The 23534-nt window shown below is 45.0% G+C and overlaps 2 protein-coding genes across 5 annotated transcripts in view; one reads left to right on the top strand and one right to left on the bottom strand.

Annotated features, from left to right (window-relative positions):
- camk2d2 (calcium/calmodulin-dependent protein kinase (CaM kinase) II delta 2) overlaps window positions 1-13391 on the top strand; it is a 53130-nt gene extending 39739 nt beyond the window's left edge. For both annotated transcript variants that reach the window (XM_061831027.1, XM_061831028.1), the window contains 11 exons: window positions 619-741; window positions 813-896; window positions 1122-1164; window positions 2485-2525; window positions 4816-4875; window positions 7221-7265; window positions 8607-8655; window positions 8951-9026; window positions 9105-9199; window positions 11164-11392; window positions 11990-13391. In XM_061831027.1, the coding sequence (XP_061687011.1) occupies window positions 619-741; window positions 813-896; window positions 1122-1164; window positions 2485-2525; window positions 4816-4875; window positions 7221-7265; window positions 8607-8655; window positions 8951-9026; window positions 9105-9199; window positions 11164-11392; window positions 11990-11993 (849 nt within the window). In that variant the 3' untranslated portion in view covers window positions 11994-13391. The remainder of the gene's footprint in view (window positions 1-618; window positions 742-812; window positions 897-1121; window positions 1165-2484; window positions 2526-4815; window positions 4876-7220; window positions 7266-8606; window positions 8656-8950; window positions 9027-9104; window positions 9200-11163; window positions 11393-11989) is intronic.
- A 2710-nt stretch (window positions 13392-16101) lies between these two features.
- Window positions 16102-23534, bottom strand: part of LOC133505555 (ankyrin-2-like) — an 89574-nt gene continuing 82141 nt past the window's right edge. For all 3 annotated transcript variants that reach the window (XM_061828678.1, XM_061828679.1, XM_061828680.1), the window contains 4 exons: window positions 22036-22200; window positions 21311-21481; window positions 21101-21192; window positions 16102-17973 (listed from right to left, as the gene is read on the bottom strand). In XM_061828678.1, coding sequence (XP_061684662.1) covers window positions 17736-17973; window positions 21101-21192; window positions 21311-21481; window positions 22036-22200 — 666 coding nt within the window. In that variant the 3' untranslated portion in view covers window positions 16102-17735. The remainder of the gene's footprint in view (window positions 17974-21100; window positions 21193-21310; window positions 21482-22035; window positions 22201-23534) is intronic.

Genomic DNA, 23534 nt, shown 5'->3' with positions numbered 1-23534 from the left:
TCAAACGGAGAAATCCATTTGCAACACTTTCGATCGCTCAATCGTTTGTAAAAACAATGACGAAGGTTATAGATTTGTTAAAAAAAAAAAAAAAAATGGGAGCTCAATGAAATTTGGACGTCGGAGGTTTCGGCCTGACGCCGGCGATGTACAACACAGTGTTAAAATATTGAAGACGAAGACTGGAAATATTTTAGCAAAAGGCAGTAGATGGCGAGTGTTACGGTGGAGGCCTGCGCTGCACCTTCCTTTTTACATTCGACTGAATATTATTCTTTGACAGAATACCAAAGACTTCAGTGCCTCTGGGCGATGAAGGCTAATCGTTTCTCATTTTCGCAAACTCAGCTTTGCATCGGATTTGGCCTTCGTACTCGCTGTTTTGCGGTGAAGAGTTAAAATAGCCCGACGTCATCTGGCTGCGTAGATTTTTTTGCTAGGAAATTTGACTGCCATGGATCGATTGCGGTGTGCTCGACTGAATCAGAATAACCCCGATTTGTAATATTGGGTGTGATCAGACGGGTCCACATTCACCAGTCCTCCATGGAGACATCTGCAAAGATGTATCTTTTGCGCTCTAGTCGTTGTTTGTATCTTTGCTGTGTGGTCTGACAGTTCCCATCCCCCGAGTGGGACACTGTAACTCCCGAGGCCAAAGACCTGATCAACAAGATGCTAACCATCAACCCCAGTAAACGCATCACCGCCTCAGAGGCCCTCAAGCACCCGTGGATCTGCGTAGGTCTCGCGTGAGCCGCAAGTGTCCGCTTGGCCGCGAGTGTCCGCTTCACGTCTTCTCCTTCCTGCAGCAACGGTCCACCGTGGCGTCCATGATGCACAGACAGGAGACTGTGGAGTGCCTGAAGAAGTTCAACGCCAGGAGGAAACTCAAGGTGAGGCTGGGGTGGCGAGACGGGAGCTTTCTGCTCGCGCAACTCCTGTCGCCGTCTTTCACTTCTGTCTCGATGTCGTTGAGCCTCGAGACGTGTCAGACGTAACGTAAGCGCGATGACTCGCTTTGTCAAAAGTGCCCCAAGTCCTTTTCTCGCTGCGGTCTTCTAATCAGTCTTCTGCTCCCTTTCCTGGCTGCCCTTTCTTTCCCCTCCCCGTGACTGCAGGGGGCCATACTGACCACTTTGCTTGTCACAAGAAACTTCTCAGGTACGTCGCTTTCGGTGTGATCGGAAGAAAGGAAGTGGGATAGGCCGTAGTAGGGGTCGTGTAAGTCCGTGATTTCCGACTACTGAAATGTGCTGCGGGAAAGGATCAAATTTCGATACATCCGTAGGATTATATCCTACAAATGACGTACCTTTGTTCAACAATCCACGCTTGCCATGTTTAGCAAAATAATCGCAGTAAATGCTCTTTAACTTCACGCCGGAAGCTGTGACTTTTTTTACTTTTTGCTATCGGCGCGGCCGCTCCGGATGTTAGCGCTAACTTGAGTTGGTGGCGTTTGCGGTCCGCAGGCCTGTGCAATGCTCGTGATCGCTAAAATGATCAAAGTCTTTATTCTGAGGTTTGTTATTTCACGCGCGCTGGACATGAACAGCACATTCTTTGACTTCACATTTGTCATTCCCATTTCCTCCAAGTGACCTCCATGTCGGAAGTTACAAAGCAGATGATAAAAGTTTGTTGCCAGTTGCTTTGCAAATTGCCCCGTTTGCATAATCTTGATGCAAGTTGATGGTCTGTTAAGACATTTAGCCCCAAATATTAAATGCCTTTGATCCGTTTATCTACGGCACACACCCGGATGTCATTCATAAACATCGTCATTTTTCTTTATCATCTCTGCCTGAGCACGACTCCAGCTCTGCCGGAATATTTTATTTCATTTTTTTTTACATTTCGCAGTCTTTTGCTTGCACTCTTTTGATTCTACAGTAAAGTGTCAGAGCATTTGTGTCACTTTTTATTCATCGTTTTCTTCCTTTTTTTTTTTTTTCTTTCCCAACTTTCTTTCCATTTGTTTGGATTGTGGTTTCAATTTGAGGTAAGAATTTTGAGGGGGGGAGCAGGAATGGGGCTGATCGTGGACGTGTTTAATTATTTTGTTCTTTGGCCTAGTTAAACAATCTCTTCCAGTATGCATGAAGCTAAAATAACGGGTTGGTTAAGACACTGCACGCTTGCTACTTTACGTTGAGCCGGCTGTAGCATGCGGTGGCGAGACGTCGTCTCGGCTCTGACGAACGGGTCGAAGCGCATGCTAACGTGAGTGCAAATCACCGACTTAACATTCCCGCGGGAGTCTCGGAGGTGGAGGTGGAACTTCCCGCTCGCTAACTACGCACCGGTGTCAGTTAATGCAGAACCTGGAAGAAAACGAAGCCGGTCGAAACGCCGCTTTGGAGTTGAGATTCGGTGCGTCGGCGCGACGCGGCCGATGTGCTTGCCGCATGTTAGCGAGTCCTGACGCGCCAGCTGGCCACGTTTGCGCTGAACTTTCTTTTTGTGTCTTCTCACCCACAGCAGCCAAGAGTTTGCTGAACAAAAAATCAGACGGCGTTAAGGTGAGTGGCCGACGAGGGGCGCTTTGTTTGGCGCGGAATTCTGACGCAACGTTTGAAGATATTCGGTGTGCACTTTGCGGCGTCATCATTCGGGGAAAGTCGCGTCAGGCGGCGGGGGATGATTATTGATTTGCTTGACCTCTCCGTGGTTCCGCAGACAAAATTGGGAGAAGTACTTTCTCGTTGGATCCTCTTCTTCTTCTTCTTCTGGTCGCACTCAATATTTTCCCGCCGCAATTGTTCCTTACGATAGGCCTTAATCCAGCACCCACGTGACCTCGGCCCAAATCCAACTTCTCCTCACACAGTAGCGGAAGAACGCCACAGAGGAAAAAGGAAGCGTTGGCCATATTTTTACTGACTAATAATTTTACCTCCTTGATCTCACAAGTGAGCTCCAACAGACTGGCAACGCCGATTGGACATTCGTCAGCAAGTTAACGTCTCTGGCTGATTATTTCATCTTCTCACGAGTCCACCGATTGAAAGTCCAGTTCCAAACAGTTTTCCGGTTTCAAAATATTGCCGTAGAAAACCTTTATCGACTGGAAAGGCTCAGTTTTAAGTGACAATAGCGCGTTTGACTGCCATAAAGGTAAAAAAAAAAAACAAAACGGAAAGAATAAATGCAGCACATTCTGCTGTGCACTAACGCGTGTCATCTTTTTCCATCTGGTGCATCCTCCTCTCTAATCCCACCAACTGTCCTCATGTCTTCCCTCACAACATCCATCAACCTTTTCTTTGCTCTTCCCCTATTTCACTCTTTTGCCTGGCAGCTCCATCCTCAGACTCTCTCGCCTCTGGACACGTCCAAACCATCCAAGTCTGCTCTCTCGATCTAACCTCGTCTCCGAAACATCCAACTTTGGCTGTCCCTCCCTCAAATGAGCTCAATTCTAATCCTATCCGACCTGCACATTCCGAGCGAGAACCTCAACATCTTGATTTCCTGCCACCTCCGGTTCTGCTTCCTGTCCACCGTCTCGAATCCGTCCATCGTGGCCAACCTCGCCGCTGCTTTATAAACTTTGCCCTTCATCCCGGCGAAGACTCTTCTGTCACATAGAACACCAGACACCTTCCGTAGAGATGCACGCGATAGGATTAGATGGGAAAAGATGACACGCTGTGGCGACCCCTAATGGGACAAGCCGAAAGGAAAAGAAGAAGAAGAAGTCGTGATTGTCGCTTTATTGTTGGGTTGGGGTCAGCGATGAATCCCTGTCCACGAATGAAGAAGGGAGGTGCACGGGCCCTCCGACCCAAAGATTTGTTCACCCAAACTGACTGCCTCTTCCCATCCTTTCAAATTTAATCATAACCCCGGAATTTGCTCCCCCCCTTAATTTAAGCCAGGGCTCAGCAACCTTTTTGAGGCTGAGGGCTACTTCGTGAGCACCGATCGTATGAAGGGCTACGTGACCTGTTTGCGGCAAATTTCAGACTCAGTTCATTTCACGCACATAAACTATTAATAAATGACATTCCAGGTATTTTCAAATTTTAATTCACGTGAGCAAGTCAGATTGGGAATTTATGGCACAAATCATAGTAACAATTTGTGGCCCATTGTATTTTCAGAACGTACCTCACGGGCACCTTCTATGGTCCTCGCGGGCTACCATTCGCCCGCGGGCACCGCGTTGCTGACCCCTGATTTAAGCCAAATTCTAGTTTAGATTTATTCAGTTAATAAAATTTGCATGCCTGCCACCATCCTTTTCGTTGCCAATTGTTTCCGACCAACCTCCAAATTTTTCGCAAGAGAGCGAGTCTCGTTGCGCAACGTTTCGGCTCGTGTAAGCCTTCTTCGGGCGCGTCCTCACTCCAAGTCAGTTAGGTCGTCAGTTGTGTCCCTTTGGACGTCATAAGTCGAGAAGAAAATTTAATAGAAGTTGAATCTCAAGGTTAGGGTTACGTCTACGGTTTGTCTTTTCCGAAATTGGGCCTCTGACTTAAATTTTGCCACGGATAAAAACCACAAAAAGTCCATTTGTGGCGCTGCTGAGCCTTTGGATGCCGACTGTGCTGAAGTCCCGGGAGATCATTGGGATCTCACGAGGCCACGTCAAAGGCCGAGCGTTTTTCCGGTTTAGACGTTCCGCCGCAGTCACGCTCTCTCAGGCGCGATTGTTTTTATCTCGATTGAAGATTCGATGAAAAACGAGGGAGTTGACGGCGATCGGTTTCAAACGGGTCGAGTCGGGTGGCGCGAGTGTGCATGCGCGTGCGTGTGTTTTGTACGAGTGTCATATTCCCTCTACACTGCCCCCCCCCCCCCTTGCAGGTAAACAACAAAGCAAACACAGCGACCAGTCCTAAAGACACTGGCCCCGCCCCCGCACTGGTATACACACACACCCGCACTCGCACTCACACCCGCCAATCTGTGCTTTCCGTCGAGCCTGGCTGCCCCCCCACCCCCACCCCCCTTCCCCTCGTGTGGATGAGCTGCCGGTCCACCTTTGTCTCCCGTCCTGCTTTTGTGTTGGATCGCAAGCTTTCTTGGGATCAGTTCGGCGGACCGTCGGTCACTTCTTTAGGTACACCTGCACCTTCTCATGAGACTCGCCGCGTCCAAAAGATCCGTCGAAGGCGTCGTTTGACAAAAGCTTGACGGCGCCTCAAAATTTCTACATTATGGGAAAAATATAGTTACAAATAGAAAGTTGTTCCAAATGTACGCCGAAATGTCCCCGTTTGCAACTTTTTTCACCTCAATGCGAGGTTTCCTGCGGGAGGGTGGATGGGGAACACCCCCTCGTCGCCATTTCCCAGCGACGGCCGTGGCACCTTGAGCAAGGCACCGACCGGCGTGTTTGGCCGAAGATGATTTTCGTGAATACGTACAACAATTATGACGATAAATCTCCTTTCTATTATTTAGATAAGACTTTACGGTTTGGTTCTGAAGGACCGGAAGCGGTTCAGCTGCCGCTCAGTGCCGGCCCGTCTTATTTGAGCAACTAAAGGGTCAGTGGGCTCCCCTAAAATTCATAAAAGTCCCAAATTATTTCAAAGATGTTGCAGTGAACGAAAAATAATACAATTCAATATTTGCTACATATAGTGTGTTTAAATAATAATTATGCAACGGCTCTTGTATGCGAAGATGATTATTTTCAAGGCTCTCGAGTCAGGGGTCGGACACCCCTAATCCGCATCCTCGAGTGCTGTATTTTCCGCACTATAAGGCGCACCTCCAACGAATGGCATATGTTAAAGCTGTTTCCATGTATAAGCCGCACCGCATTATAAGGCGCACCTCCACTGAACGGCATATTTTAAAACGCTTTCCATGTATAAGGCGCACTTCATTATAACCCGCACCTCCAACGAATGGCATATTTTAAAACTGTTTCCATGTATAAGGCACACTGCATTATAAGGCGCACCTCCAACGAATGGCATATTTTAAAACTTTTTCCATGTATAAGGTGCACTCCATTTCAGGCGCACCGCCAATGAACGGCGTATTTTAAAACGCTTCCCATGTATAAGGCGGACCGCATTATAAGGCGCACCTCCAACGAATGGCATATTTTAAAACTGTTTCCATGTATAAGGCGGACCGGATTATAAAGTGCACCTCCAACGAATGGCATATTTTAAAACTTTTTCCATGTATAAGGTGCACTCCATTTCAGGCGCACCGCCAATGAACGGCATATTTTAAAACGCTTCCCACGTACAAGGCGGACCGCATTATAAGGCGCACCTCCAACGAATGGCATATTTTAAAACTGTTTCCATGTATAAGGCGCACCGTCGGCTTTTGAGAAAATGAAAGGATTTTAGATGCGCCTCATAGTGCGGAAAATATGATATTTATTCTCGTTGTGACGCAGCACAAGTCGACGCAGCATAAAATAAAACGTCGTCCGGTGGATGAATTGGATCGCCCGTGCCAACGCGGGCCACTGAATTTTGACGCCGGCCCTGGCGTGACTTTTTGGCCCCGTCGCCGACGCGGCGAAAAATCCATCGGCCATGTTTGGGCTCTCACCGAATGAACCGGCATGAGAAAAGCATGCACGTTGGACTCTTGAGTTTTGAATGGAGTGGTTCCGGAATCCGATCCGGAGTAAAAGGCGGCCTGGGGCTCCCGACCCCCCTAAACCACCCGCCCCGCCCCCTCCCCCCCCCTTTCCCGTTCGCACGTATGTGTCGCTTCAGGCCCGATTCGAGCTTCATCAGCATTTGCATGAACGCGATGGCATGTTCTGCGATTGGTCGAGCGCGTCGGGTCACGTGACCTCCGTTCCGCATGCCGCCAAAGGACTCGGCGCGCTCTCCAGATGGTTCCGCACGGACGCCGGAGCTCCTCACTTTCTCGCGCTTTGTTTTTCTTCTGTCTTTGAACGCGGCATCCGTGTGCGCGCACACGACGATTTTTATAATCCGCCGTAATCTGACGGCGTGATTAGAAGGTCGGAGTGGGCCAGCGGGCGGGATTCGGAAAAAGATGAGACATTTCATTCCATAGAGGGATAGAAAAATGCCCTTAGCCTTACTACTATTACTACTACTACTACTACTGTGATGATACAGTACCAGATTAGTTACGCAACACACAAAACACTTTCATCTTTTTTTTTTATTCCGCTCCGTTTTCAATCGTGACAATAATGATGATGATGATGATGATGGTGCTATTTGAGTCACGCGTGGGCTTGTCGTGTTCTTTTGAAGGAACCGCAGACGACTGTGATCCACAATCCCGTGGACGGAAACAAGGTGACGTTTTTCTTTTGGAAATATTAACCGTTAACCTGGCGGCACAATTGCCCAACTCGCTTTTGACAGTTTTGGGGGAAAAACAAGAGGGGTGGTGGGAGTTTGGGGGGGGGGGGGGGTTAACCCACCCCAAATTTCACCCCAAATTTGTCAAAGGAAATTCTTTACTTGAACTTTTGCAGATCGCCAAGACCTCAATTACTGGAAATCTCCCTTTTTTCAAAAAATTGTTAGCGAGTTCATTGGTATTTTTATACGAGTGACCGTAGATTAAAAAAGGGGGAAAAATTTGAGATGGCCAATTATGACCCCTAAGGTATTTCTTGGGGCAGTACATATTTTATTGAGTTTGCAGTTAAATATTAGTTTTTTATTATTTTTTTTATTTTATTTTAATTATTTATTTTGTTATTTTTATTATTTATTTTATTTTTATTATTATTATTTGTTCATTATTACTAAGATTATTATTATTCCCATGGTTCTTTTTTTTTTAAAAAATTGTTAGCAAGCTCATTGGTATTTTTATACGAGTGATCGTAGGTTAAAAAAAGGGGGAAAAAATGAGATGGCCAATTATGACCCCTAAGGTATTTCTTGGGGCAGTACATATTTTATTGAGTTTACAGTTCAATATTTGTTTTTTATTATTAGTTTTTTTATTTGATTTTAATTATTTATTTTGTTATTTTTATTATTTATTTTATTTTTATTATTATTATTTGTTCATTATTACTAAGATTATTATTATTCCCATGGTTCTTTTTTTTTTAAAAAATTGTTAGCAAGCTCATTGGTATTTTTATACGAGTGATCGTAGGTTAAAAAAAGGGGGAAAAAATGAGATGGCCAATTATGACCCCTAAGGTATTTCTTGGGGCAGTACATATTTTATTGAGTTTACAGTTCAATATTTGTTTTTTACTATTAGTTTTTTTATTTGATTTTAATTATTTATTTTGTTATTTTTATTATTTATTTTATTTTTATTATTATTATTTGTTCATTATTACTAAGATTATTATTATTCCCATGGTTCTCCTTTTTTTTAAAAAATTGTTAGCAAGCTCATTGGTATTTTTATACGAGTGACCGTAGGTTAAAAAAAGGGGGAAAAAAATGAGATGGGCAATTATGACCCCTAAGGTATTTCTTGGGGCAGTACATATTTTATTGAGTTTACAGTTCAATATTTGTTCTTTTCATTATTATTATTTATTGAATTTTATTCTGATTATTTGTTATGATTATTATTATCATTCAAATGGTTTTGGCTGCAAACTTTCAAATTCTACCACCGGTCCGCCGTCGGCGTTGACGAGCGCAATTTTTCTTTGTAAGGAATCGGTGGAGAGCGCCAACACCACCATCGAAGACGAAGACGTGAAAGGTAGGAAAAGTCGTCACACCCACGCCGTGCGCTTCTCTTTCCACTCTGCGGTTTCCTTTTATTTCCTTTAATAACCTCATGACGGCCCCCGCATACTTTCCTGTCTCCCGAATGTCGGAGCACTCCTTGCCTTCGTTTTTTCCGTGTGATTTGTGACTCCAGTTTTGCATACTCGTCGTCTCTGCTTTATTTTTGTCCGTTCTTGTTGTGTCACCAGTATCATTTTTCTCACCCGCACAATCCTAATCGCGTGAACACGCGCAGTCACGGTTTGCTTTGTGATTTTGTGTTGCAGCTCGCAAACAGGAAATCATTAAAGTCACCGAGCAGTTGATCGAGTCTATCAACAACGGAGACTTTGAGGCCTACGCGTAAGTCCCGGCGGGTCCAGGCCCAAATTTGCTGAAGGTGCAAGATCTTCGGCCACAGTTCCGTCTTTTCCGTAACAGGAAGATCTGCGATCCCGGTCTGACTTCCTTTGAGCCCGAGGCGCTGGGAAATCTGGTGGAGGGACACGACTTCCACCGCTTTTATTTTGAAAACGGTGAGTTGACGGGTAGCTTTTAGCAGCGGCCGCCGCCGCCGCCTCAAGCGGACCTTTTGCGCAATCGAGCAATTCGACCGACGTCCGGACCGGAGACTCGTTCGCCACGCCCGACCGAGCCTTCGATTGACACTACGCTTCCGTGCCCAAAGTTTTCGAGCATGCTTCAAACTGAAATTGAATCTAAACTGGTTGCGTTATCGGATGGAGCTGCAAAGAAAGATCAAAACCGAAACCTTCGGTTCATTAAAGTGTCCGCGTTGGGCCGATAAAACAGCCCAACACGTTTGTGGCGTTACCTCGCAAACGGAACTCAAATATTCTTCAGAATGTTCCGGAACTTGGACTTGAACTACTTGTAGAAGAAGCAAACAGTTTGGCGTCTTCAATCCGATGTCGCCATTTAGTCTTGGGAGGCTTTGTTAATTCCGGTTGATTTTCTCCGTTTGAAGTGGACTTGACTTTTACGGCTCATCTGGAGATGTAAAAGTGAAGTGTCACGCATCAAAGTATTTTACGTATACTGGATGGTAATCGCGCGCTGCCTACGACGGCACCATTTATTGGAATCGGAGCACAACTCCTGCAGGTATGCAAACATCTTGGGAACAAAAGCTCTCAAGAATAATGACTGTCGCTATAAACGTCTGCAGTCAGGATTAAAAATAGTTTGGGTGAATTGGTTCTGTCCCAGAAACCTCAATGGCGTCAACACTCGGGTTTTCCACTTCTAGTCGCCGTCCCCTGTTTGGTTTCTCGACCGTCGCACCTGCATTTGAGGTGGGGCTGGCCGAGTTATATGCCGGGCCAACCTCAGGGTGGATGACGGCTTGGTGTGGGGGCTCCCCCCTCATCGCACGGGGCTGCTCCCTGGGTCCCCCACCCATCAGGCTTTTGTTGTGCACCACTTTATCCTGACCCCATCCATTCCATCGAGTGGGGAATGGTCTCCGGTACTCGAACTCCGGGTGGAGTCTGGGCATCAGGGGGGTAGGAGCATGTCGGGATCTGAGGCAGAGGTTGGGGGGGGGGGTTGGCTGAGGGCTGGCACTGGGGACTTCCCCGCCAAGCAGCCAGGGGGAAGAGGGTGCCACCCTGGGGCCATCGGTGTTGGATGCATCCCGTCCACGAGGTGGCTTTCGTCTGGGCCCCTGCTTCCCGATCCTACCGTCGATTGATTTGGGTGGGGTCCTCATCCTCCTTGGGGCAGGCAAAGCAATCACAGGATGTTACCGTCACCCTTTCTGCGCGTCAAACGGGGTCAGTCCACTGCCGCGGGGCCACGTACTTGTTGCAACAAATAACGTCTGAATACGGCAATTGTTTGTGTATCCCCCCCCCCCCCCCACTTACACTTTTGTTTGATAGACTTTAATGTGTTTAGTTAATCCTTACACACTTCAGTTGTACAGCCAGATTTACGAGCGTTGTCCTGCATTCTTCTTCTCTTGTCCCTGTCCTGTCTTGTCCTGTCCTTCCCTCACAGGATGTAGCGCTCCATTCTGCTTTTAACTCGCGCTTTGTCGCTTATCTTTGTTTTCTCGTTTGACAGATCAACTCTCAATAAAGATCAATTATAATATTTACAAAGAAAATCACTGAGTTTAGGGTTTCAAAACAGGTTTAGGTCTTCTAAGAAGGGTTTCAAAATGGGGTTGGCGTTTCAAAGTGGCCCTTTGAAACAGGCTCAGGGTTTCTCAAAGTTTTGAAGTAGGGATTCAAAACAGGATTTTCTTATCAAATGAGGGTTAGGGCTTGAAAACAGGATTGGGTTTGAAAAGAACATGCCAATCGCAAATCAGGTTTTTTGTATGTAGAATAAAGAAAATGATGAAAGTGAGATTTGATGCCAGTCCTTGTTTGAGCGAGGAACGGCTTTCTTTGCGTCCGCCTCCGAGGACGTGATGGAAAGATGTTGATGTTTTTGTGACGTTTCTCCGCCTGCCATTTTGTCTCTTTGTCAGCCCTGTCTAAAGGCAACAAGCCAGTGCACACCATTCTCTTGAACCCGCACGTTCACCTCATCGGGGAGAACGCGGCGTGCATCGCCTACATCCGCCTGACCCAGTACATGGACGGCGGAGGGATGCCGCGCACCATGCAGTCGGAGGAGACCCGCGTGTGGCACCGCCGGGACGGCAAGTGGCAGAACATCCACTTCCACCGCTCCGGCTCCCCCAGCATCCCCTCCCAGTAAGAAGCGCTCGCTCACGGCGCTGGAAAAACCTCGTTTATGCTGCCCTCTGGTGGCGCCTCACAGTCCTCACGTCGAGCGTTTGTCATCGACCTGTTTCACACGCCCTTGTCTGTCTGTCTATCTATCTATCTATCTATCTATCTATCTATCTATCTATCTATCTATCTATCTATCTATCTATCTATCTATCTATCTATCTATCTATCTATCTATCTATCTATCTATCTATCTATCTATCTATCTATCTATCTATCTATCTATCTATCTATCTATCTATCTATCTATCTATCTATCTATCTATCTATCTATCTATCTATCTATCTATCTATCTATCTATCTATCTATCTATCTACCTGTCTATCTACCTGTCTGTCCCTCTGTATCTATCTATCTACCTGTCTGTCCGTCCGTCCGGGACTTTGGAGGTGTATTTTCCGCAAAACGACTTCTCTTTCGTCGAGTTTTGCGAGACGATGTGTACGTTCCCCTAAAACTCGCGTGCGCGTTTCCATTTTATGTCCATTTTGCGTTTGGGCGACTTGATGCAGCAGTCGATTGCTCTGTTTTTTTTTTTCCTCTTCCTTTTTTTGCAGTTGATGGAATCAAAAAGACGAGAGCATCCTTCCCACCCGTCCGGGCCGGTCCAGCCCGACCCGCGACTGCTCTCCGACCTTTGACCCTCTCAACACACGGCACAGGACACAAAAAACGACACCAGTACATGTTCCAGTTGTGGCATTTAATCAACGAAGGAAACCGCCAGCAGGTGGCAGCACATTACGAAATGAGCATTTTTTTTTGGCAACTTTAGTTTCTTTTTTTTTTTTTTTTTTTAAGATTTTTTTGGTATGCGTTTGAAATCTATCAATTAGAAATCTGCTGTAATCACTCCTGGAAGTTCATTGTGTATTTTTAATGTGTATTTCTCTGCGTGTAAGCCAAAAGAGCAAGCAAATTGGAAGAGGCGAGCGAACGTTCAAACGAAGCTTGCTTCAGTTCTGCTGATGTATATACAGGAGACATTGTGATTGTTGATGAAAAGAAACACAAACGTTGGAATTGCTGTTCTCGTTGTCAGACGAATGACGTTTTTTGTTTTTTTTTTTGTTTGTTTTTGTGTCAAATCCGACTTAGCAACTCTTATTTGTGTTCGCTACGAGCTCGAAGTCGCCGTCGGAATCGTCTCGACGTCAACGTATAATCCTAATTTAAATGGAAAGAAAGCAGAGCTTACACTTTGCATTGGAATACCTTTGCCTTTATATCAGTGATATAAGAGAATGTAGCATATTATGTAAAAATATGAACATCCAAGACTATCGTGTAGTGCATGGGGAGGGGGGGGGGGATATTGCGTAAGATCATATGGAACTGCTGTATAATATCTTCTGTTTGAGATGTGACTCACTGAGTTGTTTGTCAACGTCGTGCACCAGTCCTGTCCCAAATGTTTCGACTGTCCTCCGCTATCATGGACGACTTGTACAAAAAACAATAACACAATAAAGTTCAAAGCTGCATATCCGAAGGGAAGCGCTGAAGAAGAAAGAAACGAGAGCGCCACTTGCATTTTGTACAAACGTGTTTAGGACGGGAGCGCATTTTTCATAATGTTTGTACGACTGTGCGTTTCGGGGTTTCTGTTGTGCTTTTTTTTTCTCCCAGCGAGGACGACGACAAAGAAGAAGATGAACTTTGCCAATTTTGTTTGAGATTGGGAGGCCGGACGAGGCGTGAGGGACGGACGTCTTCCTTGACGACAGCAATCATCTTTCAGATTGGTTTGTGTGTTTCTGTGTGTCTCTCTCTCTCTCTTTTTTTTTTTTTAAATGGCAAAATACATAATGAAAACCTTCCTTTTGATGAAACGTACGATGTCAATTCAATTTTCAATTGCTCCTTGACTGCCGGGTGACTCGCCAGCACGGCAATGGACGGCTTATCGTGTTTAAGAAGTAAATAAATGAGCTAAACGGTGTGATCTCGATTCTAATGTTGTTTTCGTGAACAGTATGAATATTCATTTTAATGAGCAATTGACAGATCTGTTAGGAATAGGCTTCCAATGACCAGTAGTGACACACAAGATGGCGCACAAGGGAATCCTGGGACTTTGGCGACGTCATCGGAAATCTGTGTTCAGTTGAACGTCGAGGTAAACTTTCAGTTGGAAAACTTTTTTTTTTTTGTTATTCCATATCATGTACGTGCGCAAAATTAAGCTAAACTCGTCATTTATCAGGAACTGTTCAGTAGGTTCCAAAAAGGTGAACGCAACTAACGCCGTGATTAATAATAATAACCTTAAGGAGCACTTTACTGGCCCAAAAGCGATTTATGTTTCGATTAAAAAAAAAAAAAAAAAAAAGAGCTAAACGGTGTGATCTCGAGTCTAATGTTATTTTCATGGACAGTATGAATATTTACTTTAATAAGCAATTAACAGATCTGTTAGGGATAGGCTTCCAATTACCGGTAGTGACACACAAGATGGCGCACAAGGGAATCCTGGGACTGTGGCGATGTCATCGGAAATCTATGGATTAAGTTGAACGTCGAGGTAAACTTTCAGTTGGAAAACTTTTTTTTTTCTTAATTCCATATCGTGTACGTGCGCTAAAATTAAGCTAAACTAGTCATTTATCAGGAACTGTTCAATGGGTTACAAAAAGGTGAACGCAACTAACGCCGTGATTAATAATAATAACCTTAAGGAACACTTTACTGGCCCAAAATCGATTTATCTTTGTTAAAAAAAAAAAAAAAGAAATTTTGCCCTGCTATTTCTGCGAGCAACCTGTAGTGACACCCAAGCCAATTCCGCAATTCCGTGCTCTTCCACCAGAGGGCCGAAGGTTTGTTTCAGTGTGTTCTGTCCACCTGCTGCCAGTTGATACAAGCGAAGAAGTCGCGGCTTCGTGCGAGTGCTTCAACTTTGCGTGAGCCGAACACGGCCACATTTTACTGGTCTGGCTTTGGTGTCGTCGGCGTGGGTTCGGTTTCCGCTCAGTGACGGCGTTTACGTCTCGGTGCCCCGTGACTGACATGCGACCAGTTCCGGGTGACGTCTCCCTTTTTCCCCCCAAGTCACCTGGGCCGGGCTCCAGCTGGGTGCGGCCCAAACCCGGATAAACCGAATCGGAAATGGATGGATGGATGAATTTGTGCCGATGGGACTTTAGTTTTTGTTTGTTTGGTGCTGTGCCGTGATTTTTATTTTCATTTTTTTCATGTGCAGTGGCAAACGGTCGGTGAGCAAAGATGGCGACGTTTTCCGTGAGTGTTTTACATTTTGTCTACATTACAACAGATCATTTTCAAAATACACAATAAGAAAAATGAGCAAATAAACGTCTGCTATTCCGGTTGTAGATTTGAGTAATATTAGAGAATGTTTTTGGGTGATTAAAAAAAACCAAAACATTTTGGGTTAATGCAGAAACTTTCTCGATCATTTTAATAGACTGTTTTCGACCACGTGACTACATCCGGGGCACGCGGCCATCTTGGATGGGTTGACTCTAATGCTTTTGCATACAGGCCGGAGTTACACAAATGTTCGTACGGCTGTTAAAAGTGAGGCATGATGGCTAAAAACACTTTGGAAAGTTATCGGTGCTCATTAGATGTTCTTTCAAGAAACCGTTACCGAAAGAAATGTGCTTTGATATTGTCGATCAAAGCACATTTCTTTTTGCCTTGGAGAAACACAAATGGAGCGCACAAATCTGGGTGTCGGTAACCTATCCAGACATCGTCCACTATCTCCTCTTCTTGACAAGCGCTCATATCGTAGACCAGCTAAAGCATTACAAAAGTCTGGAGGCCTACAAGCAATTCATCAATGGCTGGGTTCGTCATGCGGGCGGTAGTGTACTGCGCAATGCAATTGAAATATGTATCGCGCGATTACACTCAGCGTTGTGTTAAATTATGTTGATTATTATTTTCGTTTTTGTTACCGAGAGAGGGAGAGAGAGAGAGAGAGAGAGAGAGAGAGAGAGAGAGAGAGAGAGAGAGAGAGGTTCGACCGGGACGAGTCCCAAGTGGAGCCCGCACCTCTTTCTCAACCTCCACGGCTACATTTTTAACTCAACTCACGAAACAGCTAGCGGTGCGGTAACTCGTTTTTTTTTTTTTTGCAAACTTATGATAATAAAACCGAAAATACAGATTTTGGAGACGTGCATTGCATTCACACACACACACGAGTATCGTGTAGGCACTTGGCCCTCAAGAATACTTCTCCCTCACAGAACTTAGTTATTGCGAAGTAGGTGTGAAATTGTAAAAGGTATCCAATACTTACCAAGAACAAAATGCTCCGAGCAAACTCGGGCGTAAGGGAATGACTTGGCCGCTAGATCGGCTATGCTAACACGAGACTGCCACTGCCGTTGTCGCCGTTTGGTCGCTAACTGCTCCGTTTTCTCTTGATCACAGCTGGCAGTCGAAAGAAAGACGCTTCACACACGCCCGTTTGAGCAACCCACAACTGAAATGAAATGAAATGATTCCTGCTCAGTGACGTTCGTTTGCGTGAATTGACCAAACCAAGATGGCGGCCGCGTTCTAAATCGGAAGGAGCGCGACGCCAGTCCAAAACGGTCGAATGGACCAGCGATCGATCAATTTGGGGAAAATAGAAAGACGGGGCACACGCACAGACGCATACTTGATAGATTTTTATTCTCTATCAGCCGTAAACACACTGCAGCCATTTTGTTTTTATTCTTTTTTTTTGACATTTGAACAGCAATACATGCCCTTATACGGAGATGTTTATACATATGCATCATATGAGTATATAAGTATCTGCCTCACGGGAAAAACAAGGGGTGCTGATCTTTCAAATGAAAAGAAGTACAGTATGCCTGTCACAGTGAACTTCCACAAGTTTGTTTTCTCTGTTTTACTCCGTCCCCATCTTCTCCCCGAAGTAAATCGTGATGGTGAAATCAAAACATTTCATTTGCCTTCCATACCGCAGCGATGCTGTGAGAGGTAAGAAAGCTTTTCTCGAGGTTCTCAAAACGCCGTCTGCCCTGCCAAAGAATTACCGAGACGAAAAGCGAGACTGCGGGTGCGCAAAAAAGCATGGAGGCGTAAAATTCCTCACATTCAGGAGTGCAAATACAGCTCGTGTAAAAGAAATCTATAATCACTCCGACGGAAAAAATAAAATAAAATTCCTTCACAGGCACACACTCAACACAAACAGACATGTTCACATGAAATGAATAAATACATACATACATCGGAACCATCATCACTTTACAATTGGATTGCAATTGCAAAATCTGCCATATTTTTCCAATAAATAGCTTTTCACTGGCCTAAAAAACAAAACACTAATGAACAAAAAAATCCTGTCACACGTTTGGGGTGCAGTGGGAATCCAATGGAGTCGCTGAAGGTTCAAACAAAAAAAAAAAACAAAAAAAAACCTCCAAAATTCAACCACATTCGTTCCCCCTTTTCTGAGAATTTCTTGTCTCGCACGCAAAATAACCCTCTAAAATAAGAATCCTAAGAATCTGAAATCAATCAGACAGGAAAGGGCTCACGCACGGACCGACAGGGACGTTTCCTCGCACGCGTCGTTCAGAACCGTGATCAATAATTTCGGACACGGCGCCAACAAAAGTCAGAACAACAAAGGATTGGTCGGAAAGGAGCAACGGCAAAACTACAAAGCCGGGGATCATAATGACGCACGTTGATTAGTCATGCCTGCTCTACTTCACACGATTGATTAATTATTCCTAGGCTACAGATGGCAGGAGTATCGGGATTAGGTTAGATACGATCCGAATGCCCAAAAGACGCGTTACACAGAGCCCGCACAAAAAACACAACAGCAGCAGCAGCAGCGATCGGCGTGAAATAAATATATACTTGTGTTGAATCCCACTTGAGCTCAGCGGTGAGAATCATTTTTCTTTTTTTTTTTCTTTTTTTTAAACTTCAACCATCCATTCACAGGAGAGTATTTTTTTTATGTGTGTGTGTGTGGACTATAACTTTTATTTTCCTGATATTTTTGTTTCTTTACCACATAATAAAGACAAAAACAAACGTAGACGATGTTGACGCAAAACTGAAAATTGATCAGGAAAGATATTCTTTGGTCGCCAAAAAAGCCCCCACCCACCCCCAAAAAAAATCAATCTTAGAACAAAGAAATGACTGAATATGTAACACCAGCAAAACAAAGAAAGTGATTATTATTATTAATATTATTTTTTTTTTTTTAATAATCTTTCCAGACTTAAATGGGAAGACTGTGGTAGCTTTGAGGTGCATGCTGGGATTGCATGTGGCAAATGCATAGGATAGTTAGTGTAGCGAGGGAGCGCGTTCCACGTTCTTCGACTCTTTCTCGTCCTGGTCTCCGTCGCGGTCCTCCCGGTGTTCTTCGTAGTAGTGGTGAAACAGCTGGTGCAGATGCTGCTGGAGTTCGTGTGGTTTGGAACCTTTGGCGGGGCCGTCCACTTGCTCGAGAAAGACCCGTTTGCGCTGCCCGGCTCCTCGCACAACCGTCCGTCTGACGGTCTGACCTTTACGCATGTGGGCCCTGCGCATGGGGGAGACCGAAAACCGGGAAGAGCTCTTAAACCCCCGGAAGCAAAAAAACTTCCCGTCTCGGGTGGGCGATTGCTGTCATTGAGAAGGAAAACGGTTGAGGACCGGAACTCCCGCTAATGCAGCCGAACGTAGCGAAGTGAGCCGTGCAGATGCCACGCGAGAGCTAAGTGCGACACCGGAACAACGACGATGTTCTCGCAAGGTCTAATGGAGCAACTCCAACTACTGCACCAAAAAAATCCCTCGTACGTCTTTGATTCTGAAGTGACTGAATTTTCCATGCAGTGCCCGGATAAAGTTTTGGCTCCTATTTTTGCACAATTTCTCCGCCTCGTTTAAAATACCCGAATAGAAAAGACACAAATCGACAAATACAACACAAGTGAACTTAAAATGCTGCTTTTAAATGTTTTTTTCTCTCTTCATCGATTACAGAAAAATAAACTACTGTATTCCGTTACCTGTCGCTGTGTGAAAAAAAAAAAAAAAGATGATCCTCCCTTGTTAAATCGTGATTAATTTCTGACCCAAAACAGATTGTGGTTCATTTTCACCGATCACTGATTAGCTCCAGACCGCTGTTAGGTCAAGAAGTCACTTCAACAAAATCTGGGCCAACAAAGTCGAGTTTTGGGAAAAAGATCCCCCCCCTCCCCCCCCAAAAAAAAAAAAAAGCTGAGACAAAATTAAAATGATCCAAAAGAAATTGCACTACAGTTGAAAAATAAAATCATTGACGATTGTCAGTCCGGAAAGGATGACAAAAGCCATTTCTAAAGTTTTAGGATTGCAGCCAACCAAGAGGGTGAGCCATAAACCTCGAATGGAGACATTTCGGAACATTGGGGAACCTTCCCAGGAGTGGCCGGCCTACAAAGATCACCCCAAGAGAACAGCGAGGACTCGTCCGGGAGGCCGCAGAGGAACTCGAGACAACTTGTAAAAAAAAGCACTGTAGACCTCCGTTGCCTCAGGTAAGGTCAGAGGTCATGAGACAACCAGCAAGGAAGAGACTGGGCAAAAATGGCATCCATGGCAGAGTTCCAAGGCTGACCAAGAAACAGCAAAATGCCAGTCTGACTTCAAAATCAGTCCCAAGACTTTGGGGACAGTATTCTATGGGCTGAAGAACTGCTAGTTGAACATTTTGGGAGATGCGTGTCTCGTTACGTCAGGTGTAAATGCAGCACAGCATTTCAGAGAGAGACGTTCCTAAGAATAGTCAAACATGGTGGGCTGCTTTTCTCCTTCAGGACCTGGACAACTTGCTCTGATCGATCGAACCAGGAATTCTGCTCCTAAGAGAAAACAATCCTGAAGGAGAATGTTCAGCCTTCAGTTTGTGATCTCAAGCTGAAGCGCACCTGGGTTCTGCCGCAGGATGATAATGTTTTACCCCAGCAAGTTAACTTTTGAATGGCTCTAAAAGAAAACAAACATGTTTTGGAGAGGCCTCGTCAAAGTCCAGTCTCGAAATGCAGCTGTATGACCTTCAAAAGCCTCCATTTTCATTGGACTCGCACAATTCTGTGGACCAAATGTGATTTCGGTTGTTGTTGCTGAGGATGGCCCAACCAGTTCTGAGGTTTAGGGAGCCATTACTTTCCACACAGGGCCAGTTAGTCGTCCCCCCAGCCCCCCGCCATGAATGCAATCACCATTTTAAAGCAGCATTTTAAATTCACTCTGGTTATATTTGTCCGACATTCACATTTATTGCAAGATTTTAAAGATTAAAATGGGGCGGCTATGCAAAAATATAAGAATCTGAGAAAGGGGGGCCAATACTTTTTTACAGCACTGCATGTCCTACAATCTAATGACGAAACTGCAAACATCGTTGCTGGTTGAAGACAAACAAATTGCGGTTCACAGTTGACACAACTCTGCACGTGACTGAGTACTATTAGAATTTAAATGCAATCAGTTATTAAAACCACTGTGAACCCAAAATATGTTGGAGTTTTTGATGCGGAACAACGTTAACGTGAATACCGGACTCTACAAACCAGGTACTCCTGTAGGTAAGCGGTTTACAGGAGACTAACAAAAAATGGGATCACACGCAAAGCGCAGGGTCAAGGTCACATTTCCAGTCACATTTGAAAAATGTATGGGTGTGGTCCACCAGTCATGCCCGCAGATATAAAGTTACGGGTGTGGTCCACCAGTCATGCCCGCAGATATAAAGTTACGGGTGTGGTCCACCAGTCATACCCGCAGATATAAAGTTACGGGTGTGGTCCACCAGTCATGCCCGCAGATATAAAGTTACGGGTGTGGTCCACCAGTCGTGCCCGCAGATATAAAGTTACGGGTGTGGTCCACCAGTCGTGCCCGCAGATATAAAGTTACGGGTGTGGTCCACCAGTCGTGCCCGCAGATATAAAGTTGCGGGTGTGTGTTCTGTTTGTAATTGAGTGAGTGTGTATGAGTGTACACCTTTAAGAGTGGAGGGGGCGGTGTCAGGTAAACTAGGAAGTAGAAGTAGGTTGAGCAGCAGACCGTGTGCTTCCGTGTTAAAAAAAAAAAAAAAAAATCAGGCAGTGGTTCACTGCGCTGGATCGGTTTTCATGTGCGCCGAGATTGTGCGACAAGTGCGCAATTACGCAGTTGCGCAGGTTACATTGGTCAAGACCACACAAAATAAGTGACGCCTTTCAAGATCCATGTCTTTCACTCGTAATAAATTTCACGTGTGATTTTTCGTGCTCGACTGTGCAGATTTGCGAGTGCGATGCCGCGCGGATGTGTACACGCCCGTCAAATCACGGTGACTACAATCTACTTTCTCATTGCACAAACACACAAAACATGTTATGAAATCCAGAATAATAACCTTTGTGAGGTGACTCCAACAAAATGTCCTGCATAGGAGACAATCTGGCATAAATATGATGCCAATACGTCGTAGCCAAATTCTGAAAGACTTCTGAATTATCCTGGCGGGATATACAAAATGTACGTCTTTCTCCATGATAATCAATTTTTTCCATTTGCCCTCGGACGGAGATGCAATTGTTAGTAGTAAATCCACCACACAGCAATCGCGACAAACTCGACCGCACAAGAAGCGACAAACAAAACGCAAGGCGTGCGCTCCAACTCCCACACACCTCCTGACCACAGTCCCGTCATCTTTGACCGTCTCACTTTCTACCACATGGGGGAGCTCTGCTCCGGTGAAACCACCGATATAACCGAGTGCCTGGTGGTATTGAGGGGGGGCGAAAAAGGAAAAAGGGAAAAATGACAAATAAAAACAAAACAAATGGAATTGAATTGAAGTGATGACCCCCCCCCCGAGTCAAACTGTGCGGACAAACCTGTTGGAAGTCCTCTTCGGCTGAGGGGAGGTCGGAGTCCAAAGACGAGTCCCCTTTGTGTGCGACAGTTCTTTTACCTTCTACCACAGTCGTCCTTTCCGCCAGGCTGACTTGACGGATCTCAGCGGCCTCTCCCGATGCGGACAAACCCTCGCTTTCAGCGAAGGTAACCTAGGCAACAAAATGTTTGACATGACCAAAGTGTCGTTTAGTCGTTTCAGGTGTAAAGCGCATGAAGTTAGGGCTGTGCAGTTTACGCAGTCATATGTGGTAGATTTGAACTCTTCCAAGCGACTGCGATCACGGTTTTTGATGACATCATTGGGTCTGCCTCGCTGGGGCTACGACTTCGAGCTGGTCTGACCACGGATGATCTGTCAGCACCATTTTTGTTTCAACCAGTCCCCCGCCCCCAAACAAGAAAAATGTTCCTCCGTGCCGAACAGTTATCTATCCACCCCGCTGCTCAGGAACTGCTGGGCTAAATGTTAGCTTAGGCTAACTTGCCGCGGCTATGTTAGCGAGCTAACATGGTGAAATGCCCGTGCTACTAACTAGAGCCCCTGGAAATCACTATTCCTCACCTCCATCGTGGAAAATGAGATACATTTCTCACAAGTATCATTATGATGCAAGGAGGACGAGTCGTAACCGCACACGACACGCCCGGTAGCAAGAGGTAACGGGAGAAACTGGAGCAAATTTTTGAAAAGAAATTCGGATACCTCCGTATGGTCCCCTTCGCTCTTCACAACGGTTCGCTTCACCACTTTGGAGTATCCGTCGCCCTCTGCGACACTGATGGATCTCTGTGGGGATCCACGGACGGAGACCTCCTCCCGTTCCACGCCGTCGGACGAAACACATTTGCGAATAATCTTTCGGGTAACCTGAGGAAGGTCAAAAGTCCACTTAACAAATAAAGCGGCCGATGTTTTTCTCGCTACATTTCCCTACGTTCAAATCAACGTCTGAAATGTACGCATTTGCGTCTTCATTCATATTTCATGAATCCTTCCACGGACCATGTACTATAAAAAGGAAAAATGGTTTTGTTCTACTTGTGTGAGCCAAATAATAATAATAAGGCACCACAAAAATGACATTAAAACAACGCTTGACAGTTTTTGGACTATACGTTATGTGCCAAAAAGTACCTGCGTTAAGTGAAATCCAAGTAGTAGTTGATTTTCTGTCATTTTTGTACGCTTTTTTTCCCCATATATTGATATAAGTTTTTTGTATACAGGTTTTTGTTTTTTCATTTCCAGTAAGTTTTTTTTCCCCCGTTTATTACATTTTAAGGCTGTAAAATCCATAACCACACCCTTTAGAAACTTTCCTCAAACATGCATTAACATTTTTTTCACATGACTTTCAAAGTTGAAACCTTTGTAGATTTAAAAAAAAAAAAAAAAAATAAAAAAAAAGTACATTTTTGTATTCTGGACTGAAACCAAAGATCAAAAGCTGCTTTAGGCCAAAACATTTATTCGAAAAATAAATATAGAAATATCCCTCTATCCATTTTTTCCCTGCTTTATGCAGGACCGGGTATAAACATTTTAATATAAGACGAAAAATACAATAGTTTTTAGGAATAAGACATTGAATTTTGATGGTGAATCTATGAGGTTGGACAAGGAATTATTAATAGCGCCTCAGCTCCTGAGGCTGTGCCTCTTCGTCCTGGCGTGGTTTTGATGCGGGTGTCATTTTGCGAATGAACAACATCGTTATGGGTTGTTGTTGTTTTTTTCTTCTGGGCGAGAATATTCCTATAAACTGACGCGCCACCTTAGATTATGTTTGAGAACCGTAATGAACGAAACCTCAAAGGGTGCCATTCTTGTGCAGTTCGCCGAAGTTCATGAGCCATCGTTGTCAAGCGATCAAACGTTGGGTCGATCGTCCTCATCTTGAGCAACACTCGTGTCCTCTTTTTCGTCATCTTCGCTTTAGCTGGCTTTATCGTCTCTGCTAGTTTTTCATCCGTCGGCGACATTTTGTCCGATTGACCGAGAGAAAACTTTTAAACGTACAGCGCTAACGAGCCAGCCGCACTGCTAGCGTCGGACCGTTCTGAAATTAGGCAAACTGAACGCGTTGTGTACATTACAGGAAGATGCCATCGAGGAAATTGATCGACAGCGACAACAAAGCGTTGGTGTCACCGTTCAAGAGGTCCCGGGTTCAATCGTGGGTTTCCTCTGGGCGCTCCGCT

This window comes from Syngnathoides biaculeatus, chromosome 9, assembly GCF_019802595.1.
Source record: "Syngnathoides biaculeatus isolate LvHL_M chromosome 9, ASM1980259v1, whole genome shotgun sequence".
Taxonomy (NCBI): Eukaryota; Metazoa; Chordata; class Actinopteri; order Syngnathiformes; family Syngnathidae; genus Syngnathoides; species Syngnathoides biaculeatus.
This window is presented reverse-complemented; position numbering and strand designations above follow the sequence as displayed.